Below are 22,924 nucleotides of genomic sequence, written 5' to 3'. Positions count from 1 at the left end.
CATGGTTGGTTCCCTTCCCTGAGTACTGCTGGCTGTGAGAACCCCCCTCCATCTGGCCATCCTTAGAACCATCCAGATTTACATAGCAGGATCAGTACCAGGTATCTCTGGCAGTGAGGAAGGGATGCTGGAGGCCAGACAAAAGGCAGGAAACTACTCAGATAGTCCCTTTCCAGAAGGCTCCAACACATTTCTCTCACTATCACTCCTTTCCATTACTACTTAACATCACATCTACTAAAGTTGTAACTTCAACAGATCATGGAAACTGAGATTTTTTTTTTTGGTTTTTGGGCCACACCTGGCATTGCTCAGGGGTTACGCCTGGCTGTCTGCTCAGAAATAGCTTCTGGCAGGCACGGGGGACCATATGGGACACCGGGATTCGAACCAACCCCCTTTGGTCCTGGATCAGCTGCTTGCAAGGCAAACGCCACTGTGCTATCTCTCCGGGCCCGAGATTTTTTTTTTTTTAAATGTACAACGTGGGGGGCCAGTGACAGCACAGCAAAAGAGCATTTGCCTTGCACGTGGCTGACCTGGGACCGACCTGGGTTTGATCCCAGCATCCCATATGGTCACTCGAGCCTGCCAGAAGCAATTTCTGAGAGTGCAGCCAGGAGTAACCCCTGAGTGCTGCTGGGGTTTCCTCCAAAACACAATACAAAACAAAACAAAAGGGGCCGGGCGGTGGCGCTGGAGGTAAGGTGCCTGCCTTGCCTGCGCTAGCCTAGGACGGACCGCGGTTCGATCCCCCGGCGTCCCACATGGTCCCCCAAGAAGCCAGGAGCAACTTCTGAGCGCATAGCCAGGCGTAACCCCTGAGCGTCACAGGGTGTGGCCCCCCCCCAAAAAAAAAAACACAAAAAAATTAAGGGTATTAGAGACAGAGATGTTAAGCTTTAAAAAAAAATAGCAGCAAGGCATTTGATGTCTGCATTTATTGATTTGTGAAGAATACAGTCAATTGAGAACACATGACATGCATTTGAGGGAGAAAGTAACCAAATCTAAAATGAAGACATTTGGTGAGCCTGCTGAGGGTTAATCAGGGAAGTCTGAGGAAGGGGCAGGGATGACTCAAATGTCACAGCAATCATGATTCCTTCTTTGGAACTTATTTATTTTTAATTACTTAACTTAGGAGCGAGCAGGAAAAAAGATCAGTGTGCCTCTTTGGTTGAACTAATGCTAGGAAATAAGATGCTGATAAAAGGACCCCCACCGATCCCTGCTCAAAATGAAACTGCTCTTACTTCAAATAAGGCAATTCCATTTAGACATATCCTTCCAGGCCAATCTGGATGCGGCTATAGTCTTTAAAAAGATGAGTAATGCACAGGACTACTCACTTGTCCCGATATCCACTATTGATTATAATCTGTTGGAATACTAGCAGATTTTAATGCCAATTTCATACCAATTTTCCCCTAGGATGTCTAACTCATCAATATGCTAACTCATCTATACAGCAGGAATTCCAGTGGCACATGAAAGGACAGATGACATTACTAGAATGCCTTATTGGAACTGGAAATGGTTTAATCAAATATGGTTAGGACACAAAGCAGGTAACCTATAATTGGATAAGATGCTTAAATGTCTTCAGAACTGTGTCCCCCAAAATTTTGTGATGAATATTTTTCTTTTTTTCTCGCAGACAGAACATATCAATGTCACCGGTCAGTAAGGGGATCAGGATGACTCTATGGAGCATAAATAGCAGATGGAGACAGACACACCCCAGCGGGGTGCAAACCCCAGGTTCTGGTTTGTGTTATGGGCGCAGGCTGCTCCCTCCTGGTGCCTGGTTTCTGGACATGTCAGAGTAGGGCAAGGGGGCGGTCAGGGCTTGCAGCGCTGGACAAATCGAGGGTATAAGCACACATCACGGATGTGATACCGGTTCAGAATCCAGGTCAGGAATCGCTCTAAGCCCAATCCATATCCACCATGGGGACATGTGCCATATTTTCTCTGTTAAGACAGAAGGAGAGGAATAAACACACAGATTTAGAAATGCTTCTACAATAGTCGAGACATTCTCCTCTGAAGTGAGTTTCCTTACTGTCATGCCTACAGGGATCAAGCATGAAATAACTGAGGGTATAAAGCTAGCCAGGGGTTCAGAGCTGCTCTAGGAAGGAGAAATTTCAAATGTCTAAATGAAATGTCTATTTCATGACATGACATGATATGATATGAGAAAAATGAAAAGGCACTAGAAAGATCTAGTAGGATCTATTAGAATATGATCTACTGCCTGATTTTTTAAGAAGACAGTAATGTGCCACAGAAGAGAGTACAGAGGTCAAAATGCTTGTCTTGCATGTAACCAACACTGGTTTGACATCTGGCACCACATACGGTTCTCTGAGAATCACCAGAAGTGATCCCTGAGCAGAGTTAGGAGCAGAATAAGCCCTAAGCACCGCTGGGTATGGTCTATTTACCTCCAGTTCCCCCTGCTTCACACAAAAGTAGTAACAGGGCTAGGGAGATGGCTCAGAGGACAGAGCAGATGCTTCACAGGTGGAAACCCAGGGTCCAATCCCCAGCGGTATAACACATAGTATGAGCACCAAGTCAGTGCTGAATATGGTCCCCAAAAGCTGGATATGGATCAAATGGGTAGACTGAATGCCTTAAATACATCCTGGATTCACTCCCCAGCTACTCCCACCCCAGCACTATAGGCACTAGACCCTCCTCCCCAAACAATCAAGATTTCAACTTAATCAAATTACAAAAATGAAAGGGTTTTTTGGATTTTTTTGGTGAAGCAACAAGATAGCTTTTATGGAAACCTATTTAGACTGATGCAATGCGAGGAGAGAGAAAGATGCAAATGCTGGGAAGGGAATCCAGCCTTCTGGAGAGTAGAACCAGTTGAGCAAAGAAACAGAGATGTGTGAGCACTGTGTGTACACAGGAAAACAGGAGTGTGACAGGCATGATGGGTTCTGTTCTTTCAAGTCTGGTTTTACCTGATCTGTATACCAGTAATACGGAGTGGGGTCGATTCCTTCCCTTTTGTAGCCTGCCAAGATCTCATCACTATCCCAGATACGCATGGAGCCCCCCACAATCTCGCCGACATTGGGCATCAACACATCGACCTTTGGAGGCAAGAGAGACTCACAGTCAGTTCCAGACTAAATCAGAGCTTCAGCAAAAGCCCAGATCATGCGCCTGCCACTATGAACATGGGCACTTGGGGTCCTGGCTCTCATCCAACAGTTTAGGCCAAAGCCCAGGAGGGAAGAACGTGCCTGTTACTTTAAAGCAGCCATTCCATATGGACCAGGAAACACCCGCCAAGGGCTATGATTTCATTCCAGCGACAGTCCCCATCCCCTTCAAAAGCTCAAAGGGCTGCATCACATGCATAAATTATATATGGGAGCCCCAGGGTCCACCCCTGGCATTGCATGTGCCCTGGAGCACAGTGGAATGTGAAACACCCCCCCCCCCCAAAAAAAAAAAACTATTAACAGAGCCCCACACTTACAGATTCAGTGAGGCGGGCATCCTCGGGACATCGCTGCATGTAGAAGGATTTGATCTCCACAGGGAACCGACAAAGCAAGATGGGCTCATTAATGGTGTCTGTCATCAGTCGCTCAGGGGCTTCTGGGATATCCTAGGGTTACAGAAGACTTTATTTACAGAGGCAGCAGCCCTTCACCTTAGTACTGCCACAGGGTAGAAGACAGACAAAAAGACAGACAGACAGATAGACAGACACACACACTTTCAAAATGAATCATTTGGGGCCGGAGCAATAGCACAGCAGCCAGGCGTTTGCCTGGCATGCAGTCAATACAGGATGGACCCTGGTTCGATTTCCAGCATCCCATATAGTCCCCAGCCTGCTAGGGGCAATTTCTGAGTGCAAAGCCAGGAGTCCTGAGCTCCGCTGGGTGTGGCCCAGAAACCAATCAATCAATTAATCAATAAAAATAAAGTTTATCGCTGGAGCGATAGCACAGCAGTAAGGTGTTTGCCTTGCACGCAGCCAACACAGGACAAATGGTGGTTCGAATCCTGGCATCCATAAGATCCCCCAAGCCTGCCAGGAGTGACTTCTGAGTGCAGGGGCCAGGAGTGACCCCTGAGCGCCGCCAGGTATAAACCAAAAACCAAAAACAAACAAACAAAAATAAAGTTTAAAAATAAAAAAACAGGGGCTGGAGAGATAGCATGGAGGTAAAGCGTTTGCCTTTCATGCAAGAGGTCATCGGTTCGAATCCCAGCGTCCCATATGGTCCCCTGTGCCTGCCAGGAGCAATTTCTGAGCATGGAGCCAGGAGTAACCCCTGAGCACTGCCGGGTGTGACCCAAAAACCACAAAAAAAAAAAATAAATAAATAAATAAATAAAAAATAAAAAAACAGGGCCCGGAGAGATAGCACAGCGGCGTTTGCCTTGCAAGCAGCCGATCCAGGACCAAAGGTGATTGGTTCGAATCCTGGTGTCCCACATGGTCCCCCGTGCCTGCCAGGAGCTATTTCTGAGCAGATAACCAGGAGTGACCCCTGAGCACCGCCGGGTGTGACCCAAAAACCAAAAAAAAAAAAAATAAATAAAATAAATAAAAATAAAAAAGCTATCATTTCCAAACATGTGCACTTATGACACCAACTATTGGTCTCTCTGCAAAGTTCTGCCTCCTTCCACAGGGCACCTTAAGTGTACTCTTCTTGAGGAATGAAAAACAGAATCAAAATGGAAAACAAAGCACAACAAAACCCAGTCATGATCAAGACAGTGACAAGACAGTGCTCTTGAAGAGGGCCAGTGAGACTTGGTCCGTGTGACACACACACACAACACAACACATACACACACCCGGTCAGGCACAGATAATCAGCGAATGTTCCCAAAGAACACTGATCTGCCCACATGATATGTTACTAGGAGCACAAATCTTCACCTTCTTCTGCTCGCCAAACCCTTACCCACTTAGAATCAGTCGTTGTGCTGAGAAATGTTAAATGATGCAAGGAATCAAGTTCATCTATTTCCCTGAACGAAGTGTGGTAAACCACACAGAAATCTAGGCAAAGTCAGGAAACTCTTATTCTTTGGACAGATCCAAAGAACTGGACAAGAACTGCTGATCTGCTCCCCAGATGAAACTCAGCCATCAAGTGTGACCCAGACCCAGCCCAGAGTCCTGTGGAGCAGCAGGTAAAATCTTGTTCAGGAGAGGGGAAAGGAGGCACGGCCAGGGATGGGGCCCAATCTCTCTCCTTTCCTCAGCTTTACTATGGCACAAAGTTTCATGCAGTCCACGACCTGGAACTCCAATTATAGGGTGCAATGCAGGGAAGACACTGACCTGCTCAGGCAGATATGCCAGGACCTTGTGGGGCCCCCCTCATCACCCTACATGGTAGCTGGTACCTAAGGCAGAGACCAGGAGCCAGAAAGGGGTCTTAGACCTCCAGTAAGAACAGAGGCAGAAGCTGGGCCATTTGGGGATCTTTGGACTTTGAGCTTATGGTCTTGCCCAAAAGCCTCATCGAGCAACAGTGCTGGATCCAGCTACTACCGCCTAGTGCCACTCCACGTAGAGAAGCCAACAAAGTCACTCACACAGGCCCTGTGTTGATTTGTCCACTCTCAAGTGGATCTGGAGAGCTGGCTCAAAGGGTTAGACTACATGGTTCCCCTGGCAGGAAGCCAGAAGTAGGCACGAGCACTGCAGAGAGTGTCTCAAAAATACAAGCTAAACAAACATGCCCCTAAAATGCCAAAACTCAGCAACCAGCAACAGTCACTTCCATTTCACCAATGTTTAGATTGGCAAATGTTATGTATGGGAAAGCAGAAATCACAGTGGGGAGGACCTGGAAGTGTTATGATCTGCTCCCTCACATCAGGCAGGAAAGATAAACATCAGGAGGAGCTGGAGCAATAGCACAGTGGTAGGGCATTTTCCGTACACACGATTGACCCAGGTTTGATTCCTGACATCCCATATAGTCCCCTGAGCCCGAGAGGAACGAGTTTTGAGCAAAGAGCCAGTTCTGAGTGAAGAGCCAGGCGTAATCTCTGAGCGCCACTGGGACAAACATTGGGAGCATCCAAGGTTCTGTGATAAGTTCCAAAGCCCTCCCCAAGAAGAAGAAAGCTCTGAGTTCCAGCAAATCGCCAAGAGCTAAACTGTCACGCACAAAGGCCAGACAGGAAATCCTACCTCTCCAAACTCGTAGAAAGTTCCATCATCTTTCTTAATGTCATGCTCTTTCAGCCACTCAATAGCCTCTGAATAGTTCATCCGTCTGAAAGGCCGTTTGGGGGGCTTGAAGTTCTACAGTAGAAAGGAAAGAAAACTGTATAAATAGTACCATTAACCAATTGGGCCCGGAGAGATAGCACAGTGGCGTTTGCCTTGCAAGTAGCCGATCCAGGACCAAAGGTGGTTGGTTCGAGTCCTGGTGTCCCATATGGTCCCCTGTGCCTGCCAGGAGCTATTTCTGAGCAGACAGCCAGGAGTAACCCCTGAGCACCGCCGGGTGTGACCCAAAAACAAAAACAAAACAAAACAAAACAAACCAATTACATAGGGTATATATACCATTGACCAATAAATACTACCTATTTTAATTGCCACTTAAAGAAAGACATCATTTTCAGAACAACTCAAAACTTTTCCAGTTTGGGACCAGGAAACAATTTTCTACTCATTGCTAAAATAAACAAACAAACAAACAAACAAATAAATAGGAAAACATACGAACCTTCTTCCATGTAAGTTAAAAATACTATAAAATCTGAGGCTGGCAAGACCTGATCCCAGCACCAAGGGGCCCATGAACTCTGCCAGGGAAGTCCAAGCACAGAGCTGGCAATAACCCTTGCACATTGCCAGGTATGGTCACCAAAACCAAAACCAAAACCAAACCACTTCAAAATGAACATCAATGGCTGAGATCCAATTCCGGTTCTTGTGACACAAGTCACAGGATTTACAGAGCTACAAAAGGAAGGTTCAGGGGCCAGAGAGATAGCATGGAGTTAAGGCATTTTGCCTTGCATGAAGGACGGTGGTTCGAATCCCGGCATCCCATATGGTCTCCCGAGCCTGCCAGGAGCGATTTCTGACCGTAGAGCCAGGAGTAACCCCTGAGTGCTGCCAGGTGTGACCCAAAAACCAAAAACCAAAAAAAAAAAAAAAAAAAAGGAAGGAAGGTTCAAACGTGCAAACACAGAGTGATGCCACTCTGAATCATGGGGAGCAGCACCCCCAAGATCTGCACCTACCGGGTTGAGATCGTACACGATGCTGGCAGCGGGTGACTTCAACACTCGGTCCACCACGTCACACACCAGGTCCTCCAGCCGGTTCAGCAGGTCCTCAAAGGTGATGAAGGGGCACTCAGCCTCTACGTGCGAGTACCTGAACCAACAGCCATGCTCAGTGCCCCAGTGCTTTGCCACCACCTACAACCCGCCACCCTTGGGACAGGTTCCAGGCCAGCCCTGCCAGCCAGTCCCCACAATGCTGTCACCTGGGGTGCACCCTCGCTAATGGATCTGTTTCTGCACAGACAAAGAAATGTCCTGGCAATGAGAAAGCACAGGCCCTCCCACCCCTTGGCTAAACCCCAAGAGGCCACACATCCCTGCATCTCTGCCTCTAGCCTTTGCAGGGACCAACAACAAGGATCCTCTGGATAAGCTCAACTTCTGCAGGCCTTCCCCAGGCAAAACCCCTTCAGGCGCCAGAAAAGGGAGAGGAGAGGTCCATACTCAGCCAGGTGTCTCCGTGTGCGGGATTGCTCGGCCCGGTAGGACTGGGCAATGCAGAACACATCCCCCAGAGCTGGGAGGCAGGTTTCCAGGTAGAGCTGCGAGGACTGAGTCAGAAATGCCTCCTCCCCAAAGTAGTCCAGTTTGAAGAGCGTAGCACCGCCTTCCACTTGCGTCTGCACCAGCGTGGGCGGAGTGACCTATTGGGAGCAAGGGGGACATGGCACAAGTTACATCTGAAAAATAAAAAGGCCACATGCAAGGGCCTGGACGAACAGAGGTTGGTGCGAGGATTGGGACACAGCACGCAGGCAGGAACTGAGGTTTGGGCGCCAGCCAGCAACTTATGGTTGCCCAAAAGCTGCAGGGACAAGCCCTCCCCAACCCCATCCGTGCACTGTGTTCTGGAGTAGCACCCAAGCAGCACAGCTGGTGGCCCCAAAAGTCCAGGGAGGATACCAAAGAAAAAGGGACTGGACTGGAGGCCACTGGAGGCCCAGCCACACACCTCACAGTATCCCCTCTCGAAGAAGTGATCACGGAAGCACCGTGTGATCACGGAGCGTGCCCGCAGGATCTTGGACATGTTCTCGCCCCGGATCATCATGTGCCTGTTGTTGAGCTGCACATCGACGTCGGACTCCTCGTTGATCAAGTTGTCGGCTCCTCCAGCAGGAGCCAAGCCCAGCAGCTCCCAGAAGTCACAGATCAGCTCGTGGCCCCCCGGGGCCTGGGTTAGTGGAGGTGGAGAGAGGGAAGGGAGAGAGAGAAGAGAGATCAGGAAACAAACCCTCATTACTGTCTCGTCTGGGCTTGGGGGCCACACCCCAAGTGCTCAGGGCTGCCTCCTTATGCTCAGAGCTTGCTCTAGGCTCCATGCTCAGGGAACCCAACACAGTGCTAGGGATCAAACTGAGGTTGGCTGTGCACAAGGCAGGTGCCTTAAATCCTGCACTCTCCCTCTAGTCAAATCAATGTTACTGAAGACTTTCATTTAGCCCAAGGTTTGAAGGAAACTGAGATTTCTAGGAACCTTGCCCTTATTACACTTTTTAAAACAAAGACTCCTAATTCAAATTCTAAACATAAATTTTTTCCCCAGAATAGATGCAAATACCCTCCTTTTGCGGGGGTGGGAGGAGGAGGAAACAATGGGACTTTTGGTCTATTCCTAGTAGCACTCCTGGCTCTGCTCTCAGATATTACTCCTGGAAGGCTCAGAGGACCATATGGGATGCTATGGATTGAATCCAGGTCCACCATGTGCAAGATAAATGCCCTACTTACTATGCCATCACTCTGGCTCTGAAATACCTTTTTTTTTTTTTTTAGCCATACTTGGTGATGCTGGTACTGGGGACTGAACCCACCTGCTGTACATAATTATTTCTCTGGCCCCACAAACACCTTTTTTGAAAACTAGTAAAGCAGAAGCTCAATGAGCTGAACACAGGAGATCTTGGTCTGATCCCAACATTGATAGTGATTGCCCAGATCACTGCGAGGAGCAACCCTAACCCTGAGCAGGCAAAGAGTTAACTTTGAGGACAGAGTCTGTCCCCAAACCCATCCGTCACACTAAAAAAAAAAAATCATAAAAGCACAAACTAGAAAATAAACAAGAACCCTACAATTTGTAAGTATCTCATAGCTACTAACAACTGTTAACCATATGGTATACCTAGTCTTTCTCCAATAAGTCAAAACAAAACAAAACCAAACCATAGAACTGGAGAGCTAGGACTGTATGTAAGGTGCTCGCCTTGCATGGTCCCAGGTTCGTTCTCCAGGGTGGCATATGGTCCCTCAAACACCATCAGGAGTGATCCCTGAGTACAGAAGCACAGAGCCAGAAGCAAACCCTGAGCATCGCCGAGTGAGTCCCCAAACCAAATCAAATATCTCTTAATAACCACAAGGTTTAGCTGAAAGTTGTTTCTCTTTGGGACATTATTGATAGTAAAACTTAACATGCTTCCCAGCAAGACCTTTAAAAGCAATTCACGTCAGATGCCACACCCAGAGCATATTCATTTACCCTGGTGCAAGTCAGTACAGCATTAGGACCAGCAAGTTCACTTCAGAACCAATAAACTGCAATGCAATCCCACTACTTGCAGGGAAAACTGAAGTGAGCCTGACTTGAGCAAGTGTTTTTTTGTGTTGTTTTTTTTTTGGGGGGGGGAGGGGGGCCACACCCGGAGGTGCTCAGGGGTTACTCCTGGCTGTCTGCTCAGAAATAGCTCCTGGCAGGCACGGGGGACCATATGGGACACCGGGATTCGAACCAACCACTTTTGGTCCTGGATTGGCTGCTTGCAAGGCAAACGCCGCTATGCTATCTCTCTGGGCCTGAGCGAGTGTTTTAATACAGGTTATTTGACATGAACTGAGACCTGTCAGTATGTCAAGTCTATTGAGAGAACTCTCGGGGCTCCCCCTGCTGGTTGAAACATCACACTTGAGTGTGTTTTTTGGAGGGGGAGGAGGAAGAGGCCATTTCCCTGGGAGATGTTCTGGGTGAAAAGTGTGTGTCCCCACCCTGTGAGTCATCTCCCAATACACACCTATTTATTTCCTTTCCCATTTAATACAACCACAACTGCCAATATAGAGTGTGTCTAATGGAGGAACACAACCCTGAAAATCAGTGACATGGAACTATTTGGGGAAAAAAAAGCGGTTTCCAATTCTATTCAGAAAATTTCAGCTAAATCACTATTCTGGCCTAAAAAAAAATAATCTGGAGGGAAAGGCACAGCCAGCAATGCTGGAGGGGGTCCCTCCCTGGTCAAAGGCAACAATGAGATCTATGAAACTAATTTTTTTTCTGACAAGAAGGTAGCTTTTACATTCAACTAGCTCAAAAATTATTCAGCTGTCTACAGCCATACCACCCTGAACGCACTTGATCTCATCTGATCTCGGAAGCCTAGCAGGGTCGGGCCTGGTTAGTACTTGGATGGGAGACCGCCTGGGAATACCGGGTGCTGTAGGCTTAGAAAATTAAAAAACAAATTATTCAGCCAACAGCCATACCCCCACAGCGAGTGGTTATGTTATGGTCTAGGATGACTATTTGGGAATTCTAGAAAGTTGGCAACCCCAAATCATTACATCTATGTAACATAACAAGGATACACCACTGGAAAAAAGAACATGTCTGCTAAATTTAGCAAGTTTGGTATCTTTACATATTTAGAGACCAAAGTACCAAAAGTACCAAATCAAAAGCAGAAAAGCCAGTACCTTAATTCAGTAAAAATGAGGAATTCCACCCACTCACCTGTTTCCCCTTTGGGGTAAGGTTCAGCATCCCATACACCGCAACACTGCTCTCCGTGGATAGGAGCACCCCATTGTAACACTGGCACTGTAAATAAAAAAATAAGTCAAAGTTGTCCTAACAGTTCTAACATGTCCAAGAGACCTAGGTTGTAAGGAATCCATCTTTTTAATTTATTTTTGGAGTCCATCTTTTTAATTTATTTTTGGTTTAAGGACCACATCTGATGGCACTCAGGTATTACTCCTGGCTCTGCACTCAGAAAATTAGCCCTGGCAGGCTTGGGGGACCATATGAGATGCCAGGAATAAATCTGGATTGGCCGTGAACAAGACTGTGCTATCACTTTGGCCTCAAAGGAACCAATCTTGACTGTTTATTTTTGGGTCCCTCCCAGAGATATTTGGGGTTCACTCCTGTAGTGCTCGAGGAACTCTGGGTACCGGGGAGAGTTAGGTCACCAGCAAACACACCAATTTGCTGAGCAGTTTTGCCAGGCACCTAACCATCCATTTTTATTATTAATAGATATTTCTGAAGACTTACCTCTGTAGTAACATACACAAGTATATAAATACATACTTTCTCAAAAAACATACACATAAATACTAAGACAACATACCAAACACTATGTAGCCAAGGCCTGAGATCACCTCAGCTCAGTGGCACACCTTATCCCTCTTACACCTGAAGCCCTAGAGTGATTCTGGCACCACAAACACACAAAAGGGTGGGAAAGAGTTTTCAACAGGCTGGTATATTTAGGAGGTGCTGGTTTGACCCAGCCCCCAGTGCTACACTGTTTCTTGAGTATGGAAAAGGTGAACCTTTCGGTTGAAATCTCAGAGCTCTGGATTCAAAGAGTTATCCCGGTGATGGTCATCTACCTCAAGAAATGATCTGAGGGGCCCGGAGAGATAGCACAGCGGTGTTTGCCTTGCAAGCAGCCGATCCAGGACCAAAGGTGGTTGGTTCGAATCCCAGTGTCCCATATGGTCCCCCGTGCCTGCCAGGAGCTATTTCTGAGCAGACAGCCAGGAGTAACCCCTGAGCACCGCCAGGTGTGGCCCAAAAAAAACCAAAACAAAAACAAAAACAACAAAAACAAAAAGAAATGATCTGAGGGGCCAGAGTAAAAATACAGCACATAGGGGGCCGGAAAGGTGACACGAGAGGTAAGGTGTCTGCCTTGCAAACGCCAGCATAGGACGGACCGAGGTTCGATCACCCGGCGTCCCATATGGTCTCCCCAAGCCAGGAGCGATTTCTGAGTGCATAGCCAGGAGTAACTCCTGAGCTTCAAACGAGTGTGGCCCAAAAACCAAAAACAAAAAAAAAATTACAGCACATAGGGTGTTGTCCTTGCATGCGGGCCAAGCCAGGCTCAATCAGTTCTTCAGAAACTTCTACCAGTCAGCAAATAGGTCACAGTCATGTGACACATGGTGTCCCTACATAAATATCCATTATTAGTATAGGGGTAGAGGAACCTGCCTTTTACAACTGGAATAAAGCCCAATCAGGTTTAAACTCAAGCAGCCTATAGGGTCCCCCCAGCACTACCATCCGACTACTATCCTTGAGCAAAGAGCCAAGAATAAGTCCTGAACACTAGCTAGGTGTGCCCCCCCCCCACACACACAAAAAAAAGTATTCTGTAATAGAGATTTAAAAAATACCATTAGAGGCCGGAGCAATAGCACAGCAGTAGGGCATTTGCCTTACATGCAGCTAACCCAGCATCCCATATGTTCTCCTGAGCCTGCAAGAATGATTTCTGAGTAGAGTCAGGAGTAACCCCTCAGCACTGTTATGGCCCCAAATCAAACAAACAAACAAACAAACAAAAAACTACGCATCAAATACTTTATAAGGTATCTTATTTGTGAGCACTATTACAAGTAATGTTTTATTTTTGCCTTAATATAGTCTGCAAAATATTTCTATCTTTATAGTCTGAGAGTGTAAAAAATAACATCAAAAATCACCGGTTTAGGGGCCAGAGCGATAGCACAGCACTGGGCTTGACACGGCTAACCCGGGATGGACCTGGGTTCAATCCCTGGCATCCTATATGGTTCCCCAAGAGCCACTGAGTGTGACCCAAAAATCAAAATAAAATAAAATAAATATAAATAAAGCATGTGTCTTAAAATTTCCAGAAAGAGAATAAAAACAAACCTGAAAAAAATTCTAAAAAGTTCAATCATAAATAAATTACCAGATCATCAGACAAAACACACTGGAGGTAGCCTGTGCCATCCCGCAACACCAGGAACATCAGGTTCTTTCCTAAAAGAGAAAAATTTGTCCAGACTGTTATGAGAGAGCTGAAAAGTTCCCTAATGTACTCTCCTATCAAGAAAACTCCAGGGTTAAATGGTAACAGTTCCCTCTTCCCACACAGCCCCCCTTAGAAATAACCACCAGAAGTATGTCTGCTCAGAACCTGCAAAGGCAGTGTACAATCCTGGCTTAAGTTTCAAATCTAAACCATCACCTGGATCCACATCATCATGAGAAAGCAAAGCAGCAACGGGAAACCCTCTGTGGTCATGTGTGTGTGTGTTTCTGTCCATCCGTCTGTTCCACACACAGTAGAACCTTCTAGCAGATAGAGCTGGTATGCACTTGCTCTACATGCAAAGACCTGGGTTCGCTTCCCAGCACCACATGGTCCCCTGGCATCACTGGTGCTCATCCTGAATTGCTAGGTGTGGCCCCCAAAACAAAGCCAGCCTTTCTTTTTTTGTTGTTTTTGTTCTTGTTTGATATGGTTTGGCTTTTCGGTCACACCCGGTGATGCTCAGGAGTTACTCCTGACTATGCGCTCAGAAATCACTCCTGGCTTGGTGGACCATATGGAATGCCAGGGATAGAACCCTGGTCCGTCCTAGCGCATACAAAGCAGCTCCGGCCCCCAAAGCCAGCCTTTCTATTATGATCTGGCAGCTTATTATTGTGGTCTGGAACAATTTATGGGGGCTTGATCCTTGACACCACCAAAAACAAATAAAATAAAAGTGGTTGTGGGGAGGCAACTCCAGAACTGGGCCCATCTTCAGAGTGCAGGATCCCCAAGGCAGGACCAGCACTGCATGAGCACTGGACTGTGACCTCTCTGCATCAGGGAGTGCTACTACTGCTAATATCCATGGAAAACTTAGGAGAATGTGTTCCTAAATCCCAAATAAGCTACCAAATCATATCCAATAGGAATGTTCTTCTTTCAGATGTGGCAGGGTCACTGAACTTTGCAGTCAGTAGGGGGCACTATTGCTACCACAAAGAATCCCTCTTAACATCAGGGCCCCATCTCATTTTATAAAGAATTTAATAGTCTCTAATAACAAAACATATGCAAGAGAATGAAAGGAGAAAGTAAAACATTGTGTTTGTGGAAGGAGTTGAACACAAATATACCAATTATCAGTGCCAATATTACTTCCAATAAAGACTTAGAATAATATGAAGTAAGACAAATCTAGGAAATAAATCACTGTTTAAAAAAAAAACAACAAAGCATCAGAGTTGGGGGTTATTGCTCTAAGATTGGCTGCAAATGTCCCTCAGAGGCCTCAGGTTCCATCCCCAACACCAAACAAACAAAAACAACCAGCACCCCCCAAAAAAAAAGTACCCCTAAATATGTTTCTGTGGCGTCCATCTAAGACCAAGAATTAGTTAAATATATGATTATTAAATACCTAAAATTAAGATGAGAAGTGGTAGTCCAAGGGGACTGGCCCTTGGCTAAAAGCACCTGCCTCAAAAGCACTGATGACCTGAGTTTGATCCCTGGTCCTGCTCATGACCAAGTCCAGCCCCGAGGTGCTCCTGCCTAGGTTTCCCAGCACCACAGTAACATCTATAATGAGTGAGTTCGGGCATCATCCCCAGATGATTCCCCAGAACATCCCCACCAAGTAGAGGCAACCTAGGACACCAAAACAACAGTGAGGTGGAAATGAGGGCTGGGGGGGAGGCGAGCTGAGCCACCACTTGCCTTGGCGACGCAGTCTGTGGACCCAGCCAAACACCTTCACCCTCTGGCCTCGACAGGCTTCCAATGCGTGGATCTTCACCTGTAAATGAAATGAATGGCAGGAGTCAGAGATCTTGCACCAACCCTCCTGATGGGTGGCAACAAATTCATAGGCTCAAGATTCATAGGTAGCAGGGCCAGAAAGATAGCATGGAGGTAAGGCGTTTGCCTTTCATGCAGAAAGGCAGTGGTTCGAATTCTGGTCCCCCGTGCCTGCCAGGGTCGATTCCTGAGCATAGAGCCAGGAGTGACCCCTGAGTGCTGCCGGTGTGACCCAAAAACCAAAAAAAAAAAAAAAGATTCACAGGTAGCAAACAAATGCCACTGTCCATGTTTCTGTGGGTCAGAACCAAAAACCCTCACCACACTAGAGAGGTTTCCCTCAATGCCCAATGTCTCTATTGGTAAATACTATCTCCAAAAATCAGTGAATCAACGTATGCGCTACATATAGCAGTAACTCCCAGAACCCTTTCCCTGCACTCCCTGCTACTTCCCACATTCTGGAAGGCAAGCAGGAGGGCAGGTCATATGAGAGGACAAGGGTGAAGATACAGAAAGGGGACGAGGAGCTGACCTACTTTGGCTTTGGCATCAGGAGAGCAGGACAAAGGGCATAGTACCCTGTGCCCCACAAATGAAGGGTGGGGCAAGCCCTAACTGCATCTTTCATGGGTCATTTCACTGACTCAAGAATTAATCTACTGAAAGGGTCATGACAGGGGCCGGTGAGGTGGCGCTAGAGGTAAGGTGCAGGCGCTAGCCAAGGAAGGACCGAGGTTCGATCCCCCGGCATCCCATATGGTCCCCCCAAGCCAGGGGTAATTTCTGAGCGCTTAGCCAGGAGTAACCCCTGAGCATCAAACGGGTGTGGCCCCAAAAACCAAAAAAAAAAAAAAAAAAAAAAAGGGTCATGACCATCCTGAACTCCGACTTCCTTACTCTGGCGGAGACCCAGGTACTCTGAAGGTATCAAAAGCACCTCCTCTGCTGGGTTCTACTATAAACTTTATGATAAAAGGAACCTTGGAAGAACAAAGCAATAATCCAGTGGGTAGGGCATTTACATATGGCCAAACTGGGTTCCATCCCCGGCATCCCTTATGGTCCCCTGAGCTGGCCAGGAGTGATCCCTGAGAACAGATCCTTAGCTAGCTGTATGCGACTCCAAAACAAAAGTAGAATCTTAGAAAGAATCAGTCTAATTTGAAAGCACAGCCCAGCCCATCATCTCTTCTATTTTTTTTTTTTTTTTTTTTTTTTGGTTTTTGGGCCACACCCAGCATTGCTCAGGGGTTACTCTTGGCTGTCTGCTCAGAAATAGCTCCTGGCAGGCACGGGGGACCATATGGGACACCGGGATTCGAACCAACCACCTTTGGTCCTGGATCGGCTGCTTGCAAGGCAAACGCCGCTGTGCTATCTCTCCAGGCCCCCATCATCTCTTCTAAAAGGCCAATCGATGAGGGCCAGAGTGATAGCACAGCAGTAAGGTATTTATTTGCCTTACACATGGCCAACACAGGACAGACCCCGGTTCGAATCCCAGCATCCCATATGGTCCCCCGAGTCTGCCAGGAGCAACTTCTGAGTGCAGAGCCAGGATTAACTCCTGAGCAGCACTGGTGTGACCGCCCCCCCCCAAATAAAAACAAGCAAATAGGGCCCGGAGAGATAGCACAGCGGCGTTTGCCTTGCAAGCAGCCGATCCAGGACCAAAGGTGGTTGGTTCGAATCCCGGTGTCCCATATGGTCCCCCGTGCCTGCCAGGAGCTATTTCTGCAGACAGCCAGGAGTAACCCCTGAGCATCACCGGGTGTGGCCCAAAGACCAAAAAAAAAAAAAAAAAAAAAAGGCAAATAAAGGGTCAATCAAGAGAATTGACCCCCCCACTCCACCCCACAGAAGAAACCCCAGTGGGTCTCATACGCTCACATGGCAAGCCCACCAAGGTTTAGCCCAGTCTGCACAGGCATCATACATACACATTTGGGCTCTGGAAGGCTCGGGTCATTTTTAATGGTGATCTTCTTGGCTTCCTCCAGGTTCTTCTCTCTTCGCAAATTGTCTTCTGCCTGATTTGAAGGATAAGACAGGATGGTGGTACTGTTATTTTCTGGTGTGCATATTATGGAGGTTATCAAAACCACAACACTGCTCAGTCTTTTGGGTCCCCCAGAAGTGTTCCAGGGCCCAGGGGCTACATAGGACCTGGCCATGCAGGCCCAAGATTTTAGCACATGGGTCTAACAAAGTGATGCTCTTCAGGCCACTGGGACTAATATACAGTGCTGCTCAGGATTCAACCCAGGCTCCTCACCAGCAAAGGTGTGCGCTCCAATTCCCGAAACTACTTCCCCAGGCCGCCCTAGTATTTTGAACTCCAAGAATGTGGAGAAGGTGGAAGGAAAAAGACAGCGCTGCCCACCTCTTTCTTTTCCCGTGATTCATTCTTCATTTGCTCCCGGTGCCACATTTTCTTAATGTTCTTCATCTGGGATTTGGAGATGACATCCCACCGCTGGAGAGAGACAAAGACATTTAGCCTTTCCTGACAGCTGCGTCAGGAAACTAATGCTAATGAAAATGTGTCATAAAACATTCTGAGATGTGTGTGGTGCATCCTACCTCGTTTTCTTTCTGTGAGTCGACATAAATGGTGGGAAACGGTTCTTTTCCTACTGTCATCAGAGCCTGGAATGGGATGGGAGGGATGTTTCTTTAGAACTGTGCAATATTTCAAATCCAGGCAATGCCCAAGGAGGAATTCAACCACTTAGAAAATAAATTAAGGTAGCTACCAGAGTAGATCAAATCCATGCCCACACAATAGCCCTTCCCCATGCTCAAAAGTCAATATTGGCAGAAAGTCTGGTTGAAATACTAAGGACATTTTGATGAAAGTAGAAGGCCCTTTTCAAAAGTTTTCAAGCATGTCTGGTGACTCAGTACAATTTTCTAGCAAGCAACAAGTTTTGGGGGTTTTCTTTGTTTTATTTTTAGGTCACACCCAGTGGTGCTCAGAGCTTACTCCTGTTTCTGTGCTCCAGAATCAGGAGTGGGCTTGGAAGACCATCTGGGATGCTGGGGATTGAACTTGGGTCAGCCCACATGGCAGCCAAGCACCCTCCCTGCTGTACTAGTACTCTAGCCAAAAACAACAGGTTTTAAGTAAACATAGAAACCCAAATATCTAAAATTCTGTCTCAGAAAACAAACAAACAAACCCAAAAACCAAAATGGCAATAACAGTGACATATACAAGAGGCTGTTTCACTTAACTTGAAAAAATTATTTCCCTATGTAGAATTTTAGTTCTCTTTATCTTTCCTTGTCTCCCTTCTCTTTTTAGCCAACGTCAGTTATCTAAGACATGTCAGTTATGACCAAGATTTTATTCTCTTCATTAGAAGTATGTATAAAAGGATACTGATTGGGGCCAGAGCAACAGTCCAGTGGGTAAGGTGCTTGCCTCGAGTGCGGTCAACCTCAGTTTGAGCCCGACACCCTATCATATGGTCCCCTGAGCCCACCAGGAGTGATTATTCCTGAGTCCATAGTCAGGAATAATCCCTGAGCACTATTGAGTGTGCCCCCCCCAAAAAAAAGAAGGCAAGAAAAAAACTTATTAATCTAATTACAACTTTCAATGGCTGTGTCAGACCTGAAAAATGCCTTTTTCAATATTAGTCCTTAGTCATGGTTCTCTACAGCATTCTAAACTGGAATCATCTAAAAACACCCCCCAAGTTCATCTTAGTAAGTTCTAAAGCTTGATCTAGGGACATCTGAAAAGCATTAGACTTCCTGACAGTTGGTACTGATCCTCTTGATTCCTGAAACTGAAAATCCCGGGACCGGGCAGTGGCGCTAGAGGTAAGGTGCCTGCTTTGCCTGCGCTAGCCTTGGACGGACCGTGGTTTGATCCCCCCCGTGTCCCATATGGTCCCCCAAGCCAGGAGGGACTTCTGAGCGCATAGCCAGGACTAACCCCTGAGCATCACCGTGTGTGGCCCAAAAACCAAAAAAAAAAAAAAAAAAAAGAAAAGAAAATCCCAAACAATAATTCCATGATTCTGAACAGCCTAGTATGGAGTCATTCTGCCAACAATCACCCAAAGCTGACGATTCGATTCGTGTGGGAAAACCACAAGAGTAGACTGCAAAGGCCAGAAGTAAAAGATTTCTCTGCAGTGCTGAAAAGTGAGCTTCATGGTCAATGCACCCCAGTAGACAGAATAAGAAGAGAGAATTTACTGTCAGGACTCAATGCTGACTTACACAAAAGCTACAGAATTGACATAAATGGGGGCTGATCAGGCAGCAAACACCGGAAGGCAGATGTGGGTCCAAGCAATTCCTTCTGATGGCCAAGGAGGGTGTCCCACCAACTTCCCATGGCCACTGTAGCCATTCTCATTCTTGGCTGCAGCTTGGAGAAGGACATAGTTTTGTGTGTGTGTGTGTGTGTGTGTGTGTGTGTGTGTGTATTAGTTGTGTGTGTCTTTAACCTTTTGTGGCAGGAGCCACACCCAACTATGTTCTGGCTCAGGATTTATTCAGGACTTTGAACACAAGAATCAACCCGGGGAGGTAAGGGTAGGGTGTAGTGCTGAAGGGGACCATATGAGGTGCCAGGAATCAATCTTGGATCAGCTGTGTGCAAAACATGTACCCTTCCTGCTGTGTGTGTGTGTGTGTGTATGTATGTATGTGTATATATGTGTGTGTGTATGTGTGTGTGTGTGTGTGTGTGTGTGTGTGTGTGTGTGTGTGTGTGTGTGTGTGTGTGTGTATTATAGCTCTGGTCCTAAGAGGCAGTTTTTTAACTGGGTGGAAGGGGAGGCCACACCTAGTGGTGCCCACGTCTTACTCATGGTAGTACTCAGGGGACGATATGGAGTGCCAGGGATTGAAATTTGGAGCAGCTGCATGCAAGGCAAGTGCCCTACCTATTGTGCTACTGTTCTAGCCCCAGGAGGCAGCTTTAAAGGAGGCACATAGACCCCCATCTCCACCTAAACAGTCACCCAATTCATGCTCAGTCCCAGCACCCCAGCACCCTAGTACCTTCTGCCTGCACCAGGCTTTCATTCAAGTCTGCTTAAAACACGCTGCATTCATTCAAGCACCCTGAGTCCAGAGAAATACAGCACACAATTATAGATATACTCTGGTATCCACACCAGTAACCCGGAGGCTTGGATTCCTAAGTATCTGGTGCTACTGATATCAATCAGGTTTTTCCAACATGAGGTTCAGACTAGCCAACACTGTGGTGATTGTGCAAAGGGCCTCTTAGGAATCAGTCTGGAAAAAAATCTATTCATACGCTCATTGTGACAGCTGACTACTTTAACAAGAATGGAAGAACCAGACATCAAACTAAGTTAAAATCTTGAGGGTAGGGTGTTGTACAGTTAGGAAGAAATACATTTTTTAAATGTCCAAATATCTAATATATCTTAAAAGCTGCCTACCTGTCCACATTCCTGACTTCTCCTAAATATTCTCTTCAAAATATAGCATCTGAAGTAAAAATTCTTGGCGGGTCACGCTCTAACTGACACAAATCATTACTCAATGCAAAGTCACTTTGCCTGGGAGACAGTACCTTTAGGCCCGTTTTAAATGGCTTCTCCTTGGTTCCATCCCCGGTAGCATCATTCCCCTCGCGGTCCGAGACGTAGAGCTCTGTCGATTCACACAACGAGAATGTGTTATGTTTTGGGGTAAGTCACCCCAAACGAACTGGGGAACCCAGTTAATTCATTCTTTGCAAATGAAACAGGCGAGATGAGAACAAATAACCAGTCCAAAAGAAGTGACACAGCTCTTCCCCTCCACTGCGATGACACCTATCTCATGAAAACATATTAACGACAAATTTCTCTTTTCAAAATGAACTTTAAGCATTCTGATGTGTGATCTAACTTTCATCTACCTGCGCCCCCAATTAAATAAAGCAAGTAGCCCAGGCCAGAGAGGAACCCCAGATGTAGTTCTTCTAAAAGGCTGGGGTGGCCCAGAGGGCTAACCCTGAAGGCTAAAACTATAGAGCTTGGGCACCGACTTCTTCCTTTTCTTGGAAGGAAAAAAACCACCTCCCATCTTGAAGGGTTGTGCCCAGAGTGAAACAGTATGACAATGGCTAGCTAATCCGAGAGACAGGTGCCAGGGTGCAGAAGTCCAATACACAAGGTTCTCCTCTGGTCTTTAAAAGAAATCGAAACCCTGGGGGCTAAAGAGGCAGCAAAATAGGCTGCTTCTAGCCCAGCTAGCAAGCCTGGGCGGTGACTTGACTTCCTCGACCTTTCAGCTCTTCCTTTTCCAGCTGCCCCATGGAGGCCTCAGGCCAGAAATCTGGAAGTGCACGAGGAAAAGTGGGGACAAAAATGAGAATTTTACATACAGATCAAAGTTTCAGACCTGGGAACCCCAGATCGGATTTGGGGAGAGGGGAGAGGGAGGGAATCTGACTATGCATGGCAGGGCCCAGATCAGATTTGGGGGGGATCTGACTGTGCCTGGCAGGGTCCGAGCCTCAACACAATCCCAGGATTCAAGAACTGGGCACGTGGGACCCAGGAAGCCAAGGCCAGACCGGGAAGATGCAACCCAAGGGAAGTGGGGGTCGGCGTGCGGGCCCTCCAAGTCCCTCTCGGGGAGCGCCCACACTCAACCAACAGCCGCGTTACAGCCGCGCCAGGTCCCCACTCACCGAGCACCATTCCTGCGGTGGCCCTGGTCACTTCCAAGGACGACACCTACGACACGCCGCCGCCTACCACCCCAACACGCACCGTCTGCTCGCTCCACTCGAGCGTTGCATCATCACAGCGCCCAGCCCTGGTCGCTCCCCCCGTGCGTCATCGAATGGCGCTATGCCATTGGCTACGGGATGTGGGCACGCGTCGCCGTCGCGGCCATCTTTAAACCGGGCAAAGGCCCCTTCCGGCTCCGGCGCTCTGCTAAGGGATGCTTAGTTAGGAAGGTGGTGGAGTAGCTGTAGGTTGGGTTGGGTTGGGTTCTTCAGTTTTCTTTTTTTTTTTTTTTTCTTTTTTTTTTGGTTTTTGGGCCACACCCGGCATTGCTCAGGGGTTTCTCCTGGCTGTCTGCTCAGAAATAGCTCCTGGCAGGCACAGGGGACCATATGGGACACCGGGATTCGAACCAACCACCTTTGGTCCTGGATCGGCTGCTTGCAAGGCAAACACCGGTGTGCTATCTCTCCGGGCCCCGGTTCTTCAGTTTTCTAACTATCCCTTCCAGAGTTCCTTGGGTCTAAGCAACTTCATGCCCAGCTGGAGGTCGCTCAGGTCCTTTTGCCAAACTAGAACAGGCTGTTTTGTTTTCCTTCGCCTCATCTGCTCAGCCCACTCCCAGATGCTGACCTGCTTGTGAACTTGACGTCATACGCTATTGACGTCATCCTCAAATCTTAGAGCTCCCGTGACCACCAAGTGGGGTGGCAGGGTTGGGGATGAGATGAGGGATCTCCAGAGTTCTTTGAGGTTATTTCAGTTGTTGTAACCGGACCCAGATTGTAGCTCTATGGTAGATAGAGCACATTCCTGGCATGTGTGTTAAAACAAGACAAAAACTGTCACCTGCATTGGCCTGTTTGAACTATGGAAAATATGAAGTCGATGAAGATACTTGGGGCCAGAGGGATAGTAGAGCAGGGAATGTGCTTGCCTTGCACCCAGCCGGCCCAAATTCCATCCCCAGCACCTTACACTGTCTCTCCAGCCCCCACCAGAGTATCGCTGAGCATTGCTGAGTGTTCAAAAAGAAAACAAAATAAATTAAGATGCTTTTTCTTGGGGCCT

The 22,924-nt window shown here is 47.2% G+C and overlaps 1 protein-coding gene and 1 non-coding gene across 2 annotated transcripts; one reads left to right on the top strand and one right to left on the bottom strand.

The window, feature by feature from the left end:
• Nucleotides 1-926: 926 nt before the first annotated feature.
• Nucleotides 927-21,936, bottom strand: NARS1 (asparaginyl-tRNA synthetase 1). The gene is made up of 15 exons (XM_049782054.1): nucleotides 21,814-21,936; nucleotides 20,707-20,786; nucleotides 17,721-17,786; nucleotides 17,521-17,613; nucleotides 17,078-17,167; nucleotides 15,054-15,132; nucleotides 13,269-13,339; nucleotides 11,048-11,134; nucleotides 8,270-8,491; nucleotides 7,762-7,961; nucleotides 7,273-7,408; nucleotides 6,206-6,319; nucleotides 3,512-3,643; nucleotides 2,988-3,119; nucleotides 927-1,977 (listed from the first exon to the last, which is right to left on the bottom strand). The coding sequence occupies exons 1-15, from the start codon at nucleotides 21,821-21,823 to the stop codon at nucleotides 1,846-1,848; spliced, it is 1,644 nt and encodes a 547-aa protein (XP_049638011.1). The 5' UTR covers nucleotides 21,824-21,936; the 3' UTR covers nucleotides 927-1,845.
• LOC126021491 (5S ribosomal RNA) lies at nucleotides 10,642-10,760 on the top strand. Its single transcript, XR_007500003.1, has one exon. It is a non-coding gene; the product is annotated as a 5S ribosomal RNA (ribosomal RNA).
• Nucleotides 21,937-22,924: the final 988 nt, after the last annotated feature.

This window comes from Suncus etruscus, chromosome 10, assembly GCF_024139225.1.
Source record: "Suncus etruscus isolate mSunEtr1 chromosome 10, mSunEtr1.pri.cur, whole genome shotgun sequence".
NCBI lineage: Eukaryota > Metazoa > Chordata > Mammalia > Eulipotyphla > Soricidae > Suncus > Suncus etruscus.
Note: the sequence above shows the minus strand (reverse complement) of the source record. Positions and strands in the feature narration are given on the sequence as shown.

Excerpts from the sequence above, each read along its gene's own strand:
- NARS1 (XM_049782054.1), bottom strand. Across the intron at positions 17,614-17,720 it reads ACTCACAGAAAGAAAACGAG|CGGTGGGATGTCATCTCCAA; the intron begins GTAGGATGCACC and ends GTCTCTCTCCAG. Across the intron at positions 3,644-6,205 it reads CTTTCTACGAGTTTGGAGAG|GATATCCCAGAAGCCCCTGA; the intron begins GTAGGATTTCCT and ends CTGTAACCCTAG.